The sequence below is a fragment of the Haplochromis burtoni genome, unplaced genomic scaffold (genome assembly GCF_018398535.1).
Source record: "Haplochromis burtoni strain Fernald_Lab_line unplaced genomic scaffold, NCSU_Asbu1 Contig_1081, whole genome shotgun sequence".
Lineage (NCBI taxonomy): Eukaryota > Metazoa > Chordata > Actinopteri > Cichliformes > Cichlidae > Haplochromis > Haplochromis burtoni.
Window position 1 is genome coordinate 70,282 of NW_024583442.1, and position 13,748 is coordinate 84,029.

Consider the following 13,748-nt stretch of genomic DNA (forward strand, 5'->3'; position numbering starts at 1 on the left):
CACACACACACACACACACACACACACACACACACACACACACACACACACACACACACTTTTAGGGCTTTAAAATCAGTATTTGCATGAAAGTATAGAAATACAGTTAAAATAATCTACATATTGACTGTGAAACATAGTCTGTCAAAAAGTGTGTGTGTGGTTTTTTTTCAATGTCAAGTGGTACCATCCAACCTGTGAAAACACACTCAAAGTCTTCTTTGCTTGAATTTACTGAACAAATTAAAATTATTATTATTATTATTTTTTTTAGTTTACTTTAGTTTTACTCCAGAGCTTCCCAAAGTGTGGGGCCCGCCCACATATGGGGGCACGGTATGAAAAGGAGAAAAAAAAAAAAAACATGCTTGGACACTGCTAGCACAGGTGCCCACACACAACGTTTCCAAACCAACTTCATTCTAAGCCAAAGACTAGAAAATATGGTGGAGCATATCTGCCCTTTTGTTTCACCTGCACAAGTGGCAAGGTAGGTCTCCCCTGCATAACTGCTTTTCCCTTCGTTGGGAGCAGCGCTGGGCTCTTCAAATCACGGACAAACAATATCCCACATTCTTGATTATGTTTTTAAACCCATTTTGCACAGAGAGGCATTTATTGAAAAATGTATTGATAGCAATGTTGAATATTATAACACAGGAAAAAAAACAACTACACGTAAAATAATCACACCGTGACGCCTCTGCCTTTCTAAATAGAGGGACAGTAACTGCGTGTGTGTAAGCGTGCGCATAGTCAGATTAACAGTAACAGTATTTTGTCTCTATCTGCAATTCATCTCACGTAAACAATAACGTGGCGCCCAGTGTAATGTGACGAACTTTGTATCCTCGTCCACACGTAAACGCAAAAAAGAAGTTTTAAAAAATCTCAGTTTTCGGTGATTCGAAACACCGTTTACGTGTGGACGAAACAGCTGCGTTTTCAAAAATACCCGTGTAGGTGCGGATGTTAGCGTAAAAGAGTTAGTAGTTTACTTTCTTTCTACCTGTAATTTATTGCAGATTACTTGTATTTGCTTAATTGTTTACTAAATGTTTGAGGTGTGAAATAAACCGCAATGGAGCAAAATATGGGTGTGTGTGGTTGGAGGATGTGTTAGTGCGTGCACGCACGCCCGGGGGGGCACGAACATTTTTCTTGTAAAACAAAGGGGGGCCCAGCAAAAAAAGTTTGGGAACCGCTGGTTTTACCTGATTCACATGTGTTCTTTCAATACGACACTCCGTTTTGGCAGGCTAACGTCAGGACTTGGTTCAACTTTTTAAATAAAAATTAGGAGTTACTTCCACCGAAAGGTTGAGTGGAGCTATTTGACATAACTTTTTAAAGTAAATCCAAAAACCTTTTTTTCTGTTGAAAGAACATAAATTACTCCAGTAAACTAAAAAAAAAAATATTTGTTTGTTGAATCTAACTAAATAGTATTCTAAACCAGCCAATAGTGAGGTTTCATTTTTTGAGCTCATCCTTGAGCTTGTGTGCCTGTTTGTGTTTTATTGTTTTTGTGTGTGAAGTTTAAACTACTTTAATTTCTGGATTACTGAGCTGATTTATTATTTTAATATTGAGTTTGACTCCTTGTGATATTGTTGAATCTTTGATATCTAATTCCAATATAACATGATGTTCTTATAATAAGTTTCTGTTTTGGCTCATAATTTCTTTGTTTTCTCAGTATCCTTTTCTGGTTCCTGTCTAGTTTTCATGCCTCATTCTGTGATTTATTGTTGTGGTTGTTTCCTGAATCGTTTCTTCTTCTGTCTCACTCCTCTGCTTTACATCACTGGAGTAACACCGCTCCTTTGTCTGTGTTTTCATGTTAAGTTGACTCATCTTTTCTCTCTGTTTAGTATTTTATGTTATTTTCTTTTTTCCCCTCTTGTGTCCTGTGTTAGTTCTGTGTGTTTAGTTTTACCTATGTCTTGTTCCTTTGCAGTCTGCATGTAATCAACTCTTTTTGTATATATTGTTAAAGCATTAGTTGTGTTGCTCCTGTGCAGCTCTGTGTTTTCTTGCTTATTGCTTGTCTTAATTAGTGATGTGTCGGTCGAGAACGAAAAGGCTCTTAGAGCAGACTCTTTGAAGTGAACGACGCAAGCCGGGGTTTTCTTCTTTCTCTCACCCTCTCTCTTGCACTTTTTTTCCCGCTTCACTCCACACGCGAGCCTTGTGCTTTGCGCTGGGAAGAGGGGGGAGGGGCGGTAGTTACACTCGCCAGGCACAACAACGTCACATTAGAAAGGTATAGTGATCATCCAGAACTATTTTCAGTTGCGGAAGATAAAGGATTCAAAGTTTATTCATGCAGGCCCATATGAAAGAGAATGTGCATCTTCTTTTTGTTTTCATACTTTTTCATATTTATATTTTATTGTGTTGTGGTTTGCAGTGTTTTGTGTTGTTTCACTTTAAATTTGTTTAAAAGGAAAAAGCTGAAAATTTAAATAGTTAAAAGTTGAAATGTTAATAGTTGGTTTTTGTATTGTATGATTTATTTATTACATTTTATGTGGAGTGAATAAATAAAAGTCTATTTACGGTGGCCCCTAGAGACAAAGCACGTACAAACTCCAAAACACGTACAAACTCCAAAACACGTACAAAACACAACAGAAATGCTCCAGGATGTTAGGGGGAGTGTTGAGCTTTTGTTACCTAGTGGCTACACAAGCCAGCAAGTACCAATGACCAGATTTGGTGTGTGGTAGTCTTGTCCTTTAGCGGGCAACCAGCGGCGGTGCCAGTACGCTGCTGTAGGTGCCGCAGGTTCTCTTGCTTGACCAGCGATTATCTTCCACGCTTTTCGATCTAAGGCGATGGTTCTTACAGGTGTGTGGTAGTAACAGGTAAATGAACTTTTTTTTAATTATTTGAATATACATGAGTGCCTGTGTATAAATACACAAACAATACACATATACTTTCAATTGTGTAATTTAAGTGATCTAGGTAGTGTTTTGGAAGTTCAGTTAACGCTAGAAATGTGCTTTGGACTTTTGTTTATAGCCAATATTAAAGACTCATCATTTGTTGTTCAAGTCAGCCTTCTATGTCCTACATTTGGATTCTGTGTCTATACTCTGTACACCTTGCTACAGTCGACCTCACTGACTGAGTCATTAACTGAGAAACTGTTGTCATTTATATATGTATATATGTTATTCTTAGGACATGAAAAAAAAATCAATCCTGCACATAATACAGTCCTCCAAAATAGTACAAAGTATGGTTAGGGCCTATCAAGCTATAAATATGCTGCAGAACTAACCTGCTCGGAAGCAGGTTATAGCTCAGTAGCGTATAAAATCGCTGCTCACTGACCAATCAATTTTCCAGAAATTAGTTTCAGATGCATAGATAGCAAAAGTTGTTTTAAGAGTAACTGATATCATTGTCTGCAGCAACTGTGTCACTGCTGTATCATGTTATTAATGTCTTTATATTTTAAATAGTTTTCCTTTCGTTTGTGAAATCAGACACTTTGTTGATAAAACAAAAATCTGACCATGTTTCTAATGGTCATCTGGTTGGTCATATGCCACGTCTTTCATGTGAATGTGTGCATAGCTAGATTAGGAAACCTTGGGCTGACTGAGCTAATAAACACCTTCGTGTGACTGCTTAACACAATTGGCAGGGTAAGTGAAGCCAGGTATTGAATATCATGTGTATGCTGAACTTGTTTCATAGTACATGGCCCAGCTCTGGCACCCCGATGCCCAGGTATCACATGACGAGTGCAGAGAAAAATTCAAGCACAAAAGATATCTGATACCTATAGAGACAGCAAAGAATGTAGCTTGCTAACACACTGTACTATTTTAGCTTATTCAGCCTGGTTTATAATAATTTATTTCACAGCATAATATCGACAAAATAGGACGATAAAATACACACGATGGCACATGCACCTGCTCTTTTGTCTATTTAAGCCCGCACAACCCATGTCTGTTTGTTATGGCACAGCGCTAGTTTGTTACTATGCATCAATGAGCATTAAAAATGTTGGAAAGCAGCAGTTTCACGTCATTTTCTTCTCAGTTCAGTACACAGTAGCCACTGTACCATGACAAACTCTTTGTCTGTACCCACACTGGGTGTGATCTATCATTTATTTCACCACCTCCTTTATGATTTTATCTAACAGGAATCACAATAGAAAGTGCTCTAAACATCTGGTGCATAATTGAAGAAACTAAGCTATGGTGCTTTAATAACATTTATAATTGTTCAAATAGTTGTGCTGTGGGACACTTTTGTAAGATTTCTGCTTGAGATATTACACAAGTTTGACCATTTTATTTTTTATTAATCAAAACAAAATCAGTAAACAATGACAAAAAATAAAACATCCAGTGACATAGTCCTCTTACGGTGAATTCCAGGCTGTGTTCCCACAGACACTTAGAGATTACCCTTGAAAAGATGCAGTAGTTTTGCCAGCCTAAGCTCCTAATGCCAAGGTGTTCCAAAATCCCACAGGCCCAGATGGCAAACATTTTAGTCTTTAGGCTAAAGGTGGCAAATTGTCTTTTAGACTAAATGTGTTTTGGGAATCTTTGGTTTTACCTTTATGTACTTAAGACAGAAAAACATTCAGTTTGGAGTCCAGTCTTTTAAGGCATGTTTTATATGGGTTGAATAGGATAAAACCAGCATAACAGCCAGTAGGGGGCACTGATAAGGCTCTTGAGCTTGATTCTTTGTACATCCATGCATGACTTTTCTTCTTAGCACAAGAAGGAGGCTGGGTTGGAATCACATTTATTTAAAGTGTAAAACTGTAGATGTTGTCGGCAGCTTTGAGAATAGAATTTTAAGGGCTTGGCTTGGTTATATGTGACTTTAGCTTCTTTGGAAAACTTCTACATCTAGGGATGTGCAGATTGCAGAAAACATCAGAAAAGAACCTAATGCTTGAAATATTTTTGGGGGGTTTCTTGTTTGTTAGTTTTTAACAATTACTCTAGATTTCATTTGTAAAAATATAGTTTTTTCTATGTTATACTGGAATTTGCTGATTGCAGATATTGCCAACTTCAATCAGGTCTCTGACAATTTTGCAAACAATTTAAAGAAAAAAAGCACTGCAACTGCGTAAGTATTTGTAATATGGTAATCCCATCACATACATCTTATAAAGGTTTCACAGTGCCTAGGTCAAATCTATAAAACATTCCAAGGGTATAATCATAGATAACTCTAGGTTTACTTGCACTTCTGTTTATGTAGTGTGCACAAATTCTTCATTGACATTATTGCCTATTGGCCTATTGGTAAGAGGAATGACTAAACAGGGAAAAAAAATAGTGAAAAAGCAGAAAGGGGAAAAATAATAATAATAAAGCTAAATGCGAAAGGTGAATAGGGTAAAATTGTTTTGTAATACTTTAAATGTTTTTCTACATTACATAAACATAATGAAATATGCATTCATATGCAACTGATAGATCACTCTCAGCTTACACTAATGCAGTCATCAATCCAAACATTAATCTAATAGATGAAATTACACAATGTGAAATAAATATGATCAGTCAGAGATCTTAGAAGTAAGAGAGTTATAGATCGTCACAGGTTGACAACTGATAAGTACATTATTTTGATGACATTTTGATTAGCTGATTCATAGGCTTTGTGACCACCTCCTATGAAGCGCCATCAAAAGAGCAATCTTCAAGATTAAACAGTTCTTCTCCGCAGACATGAGACCTTGATCCTATGTGTCATGTGATGCTAGTGTCTCCCAAGAAAGTGTTAATCCAGAGTGCAATACTGGGCATGAGGGCTTGTCTGGTTTTCTCTGGTCTAGGCTGCTTACCTCCCAATCCTCTTGGCTTGCCCCCATGTAACTGGCTGTAATCTGCCCAGCTCAGATAAAGCACTCTTGCTCCAGAGTCTGTCCCCAGCCTCAACATTAGCTGATAGCACCAGACAAGAGGAAACCTGTCAATGCTCTTTGTAAACAAACTCTTGCTCATCCCGACGTCTTTCGATGTACAAGCTGTTGGATTTAAAATCAACTCAGTGGATGCCTTGAACTTTTGACTGCTGTCGTTTTGGGCAGGAAATGTGTGTGTGTTCCTTTGTGTGTATATGTTTTGGGATGGGTTATTTGAACAAGAGTTTTTTCAGAGTCAAACTACGTCAGCGCTGTTTGCAGTTCTTGATTCAATTCAGTACAACTTCATTATGCAGTTTATTGCCTGAGAAGGATTATGAAAGCATGGCCTTGGACTTGCAGGCATTTCCATTTTGAATGGCCCTCTGTATTCCACCATGTGCTCATGGTCACACATGCCACATGAAAAGCCAACTCTGACTCAGGATTTTAGAGTATCTTAGTGGTCTCTAGTGATTAAAAACAGTGCCCCTTGGTCAACAGAAACCTTTACAAATCCATATATCTAAACATCCGTGGCTCTTTTGTCAATGTCACAGGACACTCTTGTGAGGTGCTACAGGCAAATTGTACCTATGTTACCACTTTGTGTCAACAATGTGGCTTTTATTAAACTACCAGCAAATTTGCTCTTTTTGTCACAGTCCTGGGTCAGTGACCCAGTGTTTTGAGTTTCTTGTTCCTCTGAGTTTTCTGTATTATGTTCTTAGTTCTCGTTGTTGTCCTAGCTTGTTCTTTAGTGTAGTGTCTTAGTTTGGTGTTCTTGTATTCTGTTTAGTTCTCTGAGTATTTAGTAGCTGCCCTCTGTGTTTCTTAGTTGCTGTCTCCCCTAGTCAAGTTTGCATCTGTGCTAATTCCTGTTTTACTTTGAAGGTCTGTGTCTCATGTGAGTGTATCCTACTTAGCTCCCTTGTCTCGTCAGTTCTGATTTCTCTCAGCTGTGCTCTCCTTCTGTGTCTCATTCCCCTCATTACTTCCCATTGTATTTAAACCCTGTGTTTCTCTGAGTCAGTGTTGCGTCGTCCCTCATGCTGTGTGGATCGCCCTGTGTCTCTCTGTGAGTTTTTAGTTTGTTGTTTCCCAGTTTAGTTTGTATGTTTGTCCTACCAGCAAATAAAGCTGTGATTTTTGAGTTCATCCCCTGAGTCTGTGAGTCTTGCATTTTGGGTCCAACTCCTGCCTGCCGCACAGCGATTCATGACACTTTTAGAATGCTACTACATGTTCTGTTTCTTATTATCCACTTCACTTAAAATGTCTCCATGTAAAAGATTAATTTACATCAGTTCATCAGTTACAAAAATATATGTATTTTTTACTATTGGCTACTAGATAGTAGCTAGTTTTACATTGACGTTGTCCCCTTCTAGGTCATCTCCTTGTGCACTGCTGCACCATGTTTCTCCAAACTGTTTCCTGGAAGTCATGTCCTTCCTCTATACCCCAATCCTAAGAAAATAAATAAGGGTTGATATGGTACAAATCTTAATAAAAAAAAAAAAGAGTTAAAATGGGATTTGGTAGGTGGGGGAACCCTAAGGTCCAGTGTAATGGGGCAGTGCAGCAAAAAAGTAATCAGTCACACATACTGTCACATATACTGTGGTTAATACATAAGCAGATTTTACATCATGGCTTTATCATCATGACTTCCTGGCCACTATAAAATTATTATAAAGGCAGACTTTTTGTATGTTAATAAAGAAAACAATCACCTTAAAGTGGACATGACAGTATCACGGCAAAATGTGCAACAGACACGCCAGTCCGCCATTTTATACTTTGCCTATCCAAAGCATGAAATGGAGACGCATGCAAAGTTGCAGTAAGCTGCAGAACCAGCAGAGTGAGATATTTTATTTCAAACTAACATTGAAATAATCATGGGAACACATTTTAAACAGACATTATTCATATGTAAATCCATATTAGCCAACTAGCTTTATCATTTCTGTCGATTAACGACCCAAGAATGTAAATCATACCTTTCTGTGCTCACTACCGACTTCCTGACTTTAAATATATTATCTCCCCCTGTTGGTTATGCAGATTCTGCATGTGTATCCAGTTCTTGATTTGGACCAGCCTGTCTATTACACACTTTGCTGTGGTTGTGTATTAATGTGTAGTCTGGGACTTAACAGCCATCTGTGTGCATGGGTGTTGGACTTCCTCACTGGCAGAACTCAGGTGGTGAGGGTGGGCAGGTGCTTCTCCAACAGCATCACCATCAACACAGGAGCACCTCAGGGATGTGTCCTCTCGCCACTGCTCTACTCCCTCTACACTTCAGACTGTGTGGCCACCCATGGCTCCAACACCATTGTGAAGTTTGCTGACGACACAGTGGTGTTGGGTGCCATCTCCAACAATGATGAGGCGGCCTACATGGATGAAGTGAAGAATCTGGCATCGTGGTGCCAGGACAACCACCTCCAGCTGAACTTCGGCAAGACCAAGGAGCTGGTGGTGGACTTCAGAAGGAGTCAGCACAGAGACTACAAGCCCATTATCATCAATGGAGCTCCAGTGGAGAGGATGCAGTCCTTCAAGTATCTTGGTGTCCACATCTCCTCAGACCTAACATGGGCTGCCCACATTCAGGTCCAGACCAAAAAGGCTAGGCAGCGCCTGTATCACCTACGACAACTGAGGAAGTTCAGGGTCTCTCCAAAGATCCTCAGGATTTTCTATACAGGCGCTGTGGAGAGCATCCTCACACAGAACATGACATCGTGGTTTGGGAACAGCTGTGTGAAGGACCAAAAAGCTCTCCAGAGAGTGATCCGTACAGCAGAACGCTGCTGCAGGATTGCTCTCCCCCCGCTTCAGGACACCTACACCAGGAGATGCCGGACTAGAGCAGCGCAGATACTGAAGGACCCGTCCCATCCTGGCAACAAACTGTTCCAACTTCTGCAATCTGGTAGAAGGTTCCGCATCATCCGGGCAAGGACAGAGAGACTCAAGAGGAGCTTCTATCCCCAAGCCATCCGTGCCCTAAACACACACACCCGCCCTCTCACATCATCTATAATTGACTGAGTCAGGACTCTTCCAGACACTAAACCAAGGCACAATGTACATTTCAATTCCTTTAATTTTAAATATGTTTATATTGTCTATCCTGTAAAATAGTCAGATGTCTATTCATATTAATGTACAGAATTCACCTGCTTGCTGCTACTACTGCACATTCACCCAATGTATATACTATTATATAATGTTCTTCCTTTACAGTCCCCCCCAATCTTTGCACATGTCGAGGAGCGTGTCAGGCTACATTTCACTGTGTGTTATACTTGTATAACTATGCATGTGACAAATAAAGAACCTTGAACCTTAAACCATGGAGCCCTACTTAAAATACTCTAAGATTTAGCACTATCTGTGAATGTTGATTTAAGAAATAAGTATTTAGAGTTACAATTTTTAGAGCATGCGTAGCACCATCTTGTGCCAGTACAGAATGTGAGATCACTAAGTTGGTTGGTTGCTGCTAATAGTCTTGCATTAGCTAGCTAGTAACAGAATTGATAACTCAATAGAAAACAGGGAAACTAAAAAGTAAAAAGCAGTCTCGGGGGTGTCACTTTAAATCGCCCCTGGCTGTAGCAATAACTTTTATGTCAAAAAACTAATTTGTTTTACAATCAACTTTCACTCTCTGTCTCCTAAGCAGTAAGTTGTTCTTTATTGTTGGCTAGCTGCAGTGTAATGGGAAAATTCTCCTGCTGACGTAGTGTTAGAGTTTGTCGAGCAGTTTAATAAATGAAGACTATGTGCAAAAGAGCTTGTTTGAGTCAGGCTCACGGTTGATTCACCACACAGACAAACTGTCCGACACTGTCCCCTCTGTGTGTGATTTTTGTTGTTAGGTTGAGTGGACAGACTGAGCAGTTCAATCAACTGGCAGATATATGTCTACAAGATGCGATCAGTGCTATTTTATGCAATAAAATAGTTTTTCTTCTCTTAAGCATATCCAACCAGTTTACTGCTTATATATCACACAAGAAACTGAAGCATAACTGATAATCCTAGAACACATGAGCATGTCCACAGGGAGATTTTTTTTGTTCCGTGGACATGCTCATCAAAAGGAGCGAGCTGAAGTGGTTTGCACATCTGATAAGGATGCCTCCTAGGTGTCTCCTGGTTGAGGTGTTCTGGGCATATCCCACTGAGAGGAGGCCCCAGGGCAGACTTAGGACAAACAGGAGAGATTACATCTCTTGGCTGGCCTGGAAGTGTCTTGGTGTTATTCCCCTGGATAAGCAGAGGAGGCGGCTGAGGACAGTGAGTCTGGGCTTCTCTGCTTAGATTTCTGCCCTCATGACCCTGCTCCTGATAGGCGAAAGAAAATGAATGGAGGGATGGATGGATAGATGAACATATCACTGGATGGTAGGATTCCTGATCGTGCTTTGGTAAGAAACTTAGTTATGTTTGGATGTGCTTGGGTAAAGAAAGTATTTTATGGCATAAAATGGTACTGATCACATCTAGTGGACATCTGCTCTGCTAGCTAATTGCCCCTCTCAGTTTACCCACCAGACAAAGAAAAAACACAGGAAGGACAGTATCAGACCACTTTTAAGTTTGAGTTCACCTTGATTTACTTAATCTTTGGCTCTTTTTACAGTGTGCTTTTTTAAATTCTCTCTTCCTTTCATTAAACTCAACCAGTGGTGACAGGCAGCCACTTCCTTCTTGGACTTTTCTTCCTGTTAAAAGGGGTTTTTCCTTCCCACTGTTGCCAAGTGATTGCTCAAAGTGATTGCTCAAAGTGATTGCTCATTTCATTGTTGGGGTTTTCTCTCTATTATTGTAGGGCAGTGGCTATCAAAGTGAGGTCCCCAGACCTCTAGGGGTATGCAAGGTGCAGATTGGGGGTCTGTGAAAACACATAGTGTCACCTGGCGCATAGTGGCACTTAAAAACATGTGCCAGTGACAACAGTCCCCTCGAGTTTGGGTTTATCGAGAATGTTGATGGAAGACCAAAATGCATGGTGTGTCTTCAAGTGCTAGAAAATGAAGCAATGAAGCCAGCCAAGCTAAAGTGGCATCTCATCTCAAAGCATGAGAGTTATAAGGGGGTCCTTGGAAATATTTTACCCCCTGTATGGGGTCCCTGGCCCCTAAAAGTTTGAGAACCCCTGTTGTATGGTCTTTACCTTACAATATGAAGCACCATGAAGCCACTTTAGTTTTGTTTCTATAGAACTGAATTGAATTAAACACTTTCCATGGCGTTATTGGTTTTGTCACTAACTAGCTAACATAAACTAATGGGAATCTATTAGCAAACAAACAACCTAGTGACATCACATTCTGTACTGACCCAGATTCCTTCAAAAAGTCAGTCCATTTTTAACTGTATCCGGGAAGTGATTTGAATAGTTATTTGGAAGCATTATCTAGCTTGTCTTTGATTTCAGTGGTCAAGGGAACATACAAGTTACTTATACAAAATATCCTGTTAAATGTGAGGTTTTTTTTAAGTTTTAATAAGGTTTGATAAGATTTAAAAATCCTTTCTCTTGGCACTATCAAGTTTTTAGCCTAATGTGTGAATACAATCAATTAATTTGAAATAGACATTTCTCGGTAAGCCATAACCAGATAACCTCACCAAGTTGATCCACTCTCCAGTTAAAAATGTTATATAAACAAGAGCACAGTGCAACTCCCAGTGAAGGGCAAGTTAAGATACTTTAGTATATTCATTTATTTGTGTCTATGTGAAGTCGAATGTTTTGAAAACCTCAAACAAAGAAAGTTGTTAACTGTCAAAAAATACCACAAACAGTTTACAGGCCACTCATAAAATATCTCAGACAAATCCATCTCAGTCAGACATATAGGGATTCACCCGTTTGCTTCTAAGATGCTTGAATACAACCAAACACCACACAAAAAAAATGTGTATGGTAAACTCAGCAACCGTGGTAAAAGTGCATACCAGGCATTCTGGCTTCCTCACACAGTAAACTGAGTAAGAGTGAATGCTGTCTGTCTCTCTGTGTTGGCCCTATGCTGGACTGGCATGTCAGCTGAGATAGGATCCAGCACCCTTGTGATCTAAACTGCATAAGAAGTTAAGGAAATGGGTGGATGGATGATTAAGCCTTGATTTAGTTTTAAAAAGAATGAATCCTTGCCTTCATATGGAAGAGGCAAGCGCAACGATAATCTTGTACAAGATTTATAGTTCTTTTATCTTTGGCTAATAAAGGTTAACGACTTGTTTTGTTTGTTCTTGTCTCTACAGGAATTAAAGAGCTGGACCAATTGATTGTAGTGCTTTTTACCACACATATGTTCATCGGTGGATTTTTTGGATTCATACTGGATAACACCATTCCAGGTGAATGACAGAATACTTGTGTTAAAGACAATCAATTATAAAGTAAGCTCTATCATCTAACCTCATCCCATCTTTTTCAGGTACTGACAAAGAGAGAGGTATCAAGAGCTGGCAGGACAAGGTGCAAGATGGAAGCAAAAACATGCATGACCAGTCATGCTATGATATACCTTTCTGCAACAAGGTTTTGAAAAGGTTTAGATGTTTCCAGTGCCTCCCCTTCCTCCCTTCTTACAAGACCACCCAGTAGTAGGCAACCATGTAAGGATGTGGTAGCTCAGTGTGCAAAATTAATGTTGGCCTGTTAGCCCCATTAGAACAAAGAAGTCTTAATTGGATGGAATATTCTCAATGACAAAATAAGTGTACATGACACTTACCTTATTTCTTCAGTGCTATTACGGTTCATTTTAAACTTCACTGCTGACAGTGTTTTCACAGTGTCACCTTTCTGCTGAAGTTTCAGTTTCCCATGTTTGTTGATCTGGTTAATTATTTCTAAAGAGTTGAATCTTTGAAACAAATAGAAGTGTTTCACATTACAGAATTTCAAATTCACATTACAGTGTACATTGGCATCAATAGGCAGAGGTCAAGCTGCTGCGGCTTTAAACTGTCATCGTGCTTCTGAAACTATCTTTTAGACTGAAAACCCAGTGGAGACATAAAGCCGCTGATTCTTTAACATTATTAAAATAAAATCTAGTTTAATCTCACTTACCGAAAACAAACACTGAAACAATATTTGTGCTAATTGGTTACTAGTTTGTTTTTATATTATGTTTAATTAATTAATTATATGGATGGTTGCAATTAAAATAGCAATTTATAGGTAGTGCATTTATAAACATTAGGATGTTGTTGTTTTTTTTGCAATATCGCTGATGTTTGTGTCCTGCTTCATTTTCACTGTTTCATTTTGTTTGAACTTGAACAGGTTGTATTAAAATGTGACGAGTTGAGATTGTTGCTTATTAATGTTTTTTATATTAGTGATTATTTTATAGCTTTTTAAGAGTAAACAGTTAATTACAATGATCATGAAGGCGCAAGACCCACAAGCAGGACACCCAAAAATCCAGATCTTTAATCCAGAAAGCTGTACACAGGAAGGCAGAGGAGGCAAACAAATCCAAATATGGCAAAAGTAAAGTCCAAAAAACAATCCAGATGTTCAGACACACAACAAACAAGGAGCAACAAGGGAAAAATTGTGGGCATACAAACAACATACTAGAAATACTAAAATATTTGCAATGTTTGACCAAATCATGGTAATGGCAACTTTAGTTATGTAGCAGAATTCATCATACTCAAATTCAATCTGCTTACTACAGAGAGTAAAAATAAACACAAATCTATATAGGTTTATAATGACAGCTGAAAAATAAATTTTATAATAGTTAAAACAGCTAACATACACATGCACACACACTCACAGACACTCAGC

The 13,748-nt window shown here is 38.9% G+C and overlaps 1 protein-coding gene across 1 annotated transcript in view; it reads left to right on the forward strand.

Moving 5' to 3' along the window:
• si:dkey-106n21.1 (solute carrier family 23 member 2) overlaps positions 1 to 13,274 on the forward strand; it is a gene marked incomplete in the record, with an annotated part of 67,050 nt that extends 53,776 nt beyond the window's left edge. The window contains 2 exon segments of the mRNA XM_005951643.2: positions 12,203 to 12,298; positions 12,379 to 13,274. Of these exon segments, the coding sequence (XP_005951705.2) occupies positions 12,203 to 12,298; positions 12,379 to 12,548 (266 nt within the window).
• Positions 13,275 to 13,748: the final 474 nt, after the last annotated feature.